At 56.4% G+C, this 1,145-nt stretch overlaps 1 protein-coding gene across 1 annotated transcript in view; it reads right to left on the bottom strand.

Annotated features, from left to right (window-relative positions):
- The window catches only part of LOC103608498 (chromosome unknown open reading frame, human C15orf26), a gene marked incomplete at its 3' end in the record, with an annotated part of 17,562 nt that overhangs the window by 11,745 nt on the left and 4,672 nt on the right, over positions 1-1,145 (bottom strand). The window contains exon 2 of the mRNA XM_008592928.1: positions 29-118. Within this exon, the coding sequence (XP_008591150.1) occupies positions 29-112 (84 nt within the window). The remainder of the gene's footprint in view (positions 1-28; positions 119-1,145) is intronic.

The raw sequence follows: 1,145 nt of genomic DNA, 5'->3' as shown, positions 1-1,145 counted from the left end.
CGAAAGCAATGTTTGAATTTAAAATTACCGGTCTCAGGAGATTTTTTTTTAGTCTTCTGTTTCTCTGTATGAGAAGCGTCCCCTTCTCCCTTTTGTCTAAGAAGTCTTTCATCAGCTCCTGGTTAAGAAGGAAGGTGAATGAAATCCAAAGGATCAACAATAACCCCGAATAACACAGATACTGGTAGCTTTTACGTCAGAAGCACCTCAAATTGAAAAAGCAAAACTCGAGAACAGAAAAAGAAACGTGGGCATAATGAGAATGGTGGGAATTGTTTTAGCATTACTTTCATATTTTTATCTCAGTGTACAATATTTAGAAAAAGGTGAGAAAGGCCCCCAAAAGAAAAAGAAACATCACCTGTAATTACTCCAGCCAGAGTAATTACTCCATCACCTGTAATTACTCCAGCCAGAGACCATCACGAGTAACCTTTGGAGAGCATCCCTCCCCTTTGAGGTGCCCCCGGGTGTTATGATGATTGACACTGGAAAGCCCACCCCTCCCCCAGCCAGATCCCACCCATGTTCCAGAGCCCGCGCGAGCACAGCAGGGGAGTCCGAGGGGCGACTGTAGTACCAGTGACAGGGACAGCAGGGAGCCACTCGGGAGGACGTGCGTGCGGTGCTGCACAGAGCCTGCCCCCTCCCCTGGCCCGCAGCCTCTCAGACCGCGAGACTCTAAGGAACAGCGGGAACTGAGTGGGCCTGAGACCAGGTGGGAGGCACAGGCCGGGGGCTTGAAAGTCAAGGCACCCGAGTTTGGGGGGCTACGGAGGAGAGAGTCGGGGTGTGATGAGTAGAGGGCCACGAGTCCCGGATCTGCGAGAGAGCAGACACCGTGGGAGGTCACAGCAGAGTGGCATTCCAGGGGTAATCGGTGTAGGCTGGATGCGACAGGAAGCCCGGGCTGCTCAGAGTAGGAGGCCCAGCGGAGGGCAGAGACGGGAGTCCCTGCGCCGCCCGCCCGCGCCCGGCCAGCCCGCGCACCTCCTCCAGGCACACGTCCTCGTTCCAGTTGCCGACCCGCACTCGTGGACCGTACAGTTTCTGCGCCATCGGCCCCCGCCGTCCTGCGAGCCGGCCTCGGACACCGCCTGCCTGCCTGAGCGTCCCCCGTCTCCATGACGACCTGGCCCCGGGCG

This window comes from Galeopterus variegatus, unplaced genomic scaffold (genome assembly GCF_000696425.1).
Source record: "Galeopterus variegatus unplaced genomic scaffold, G_variegatus-3.0.2 Scaffold8480, whole genome shotgun sequence".
Classification (NCBI taxonomy): domain Eukaryota; kingdom Metazoa; phylum Chordata; class Mammalia; order Dermoptera; family Cynocephalidae; genus Galeopterus; species Galeopterus variegatus.
This window is presented reverse-complemented; position numbering and strand designations above follow the sequence as displayed.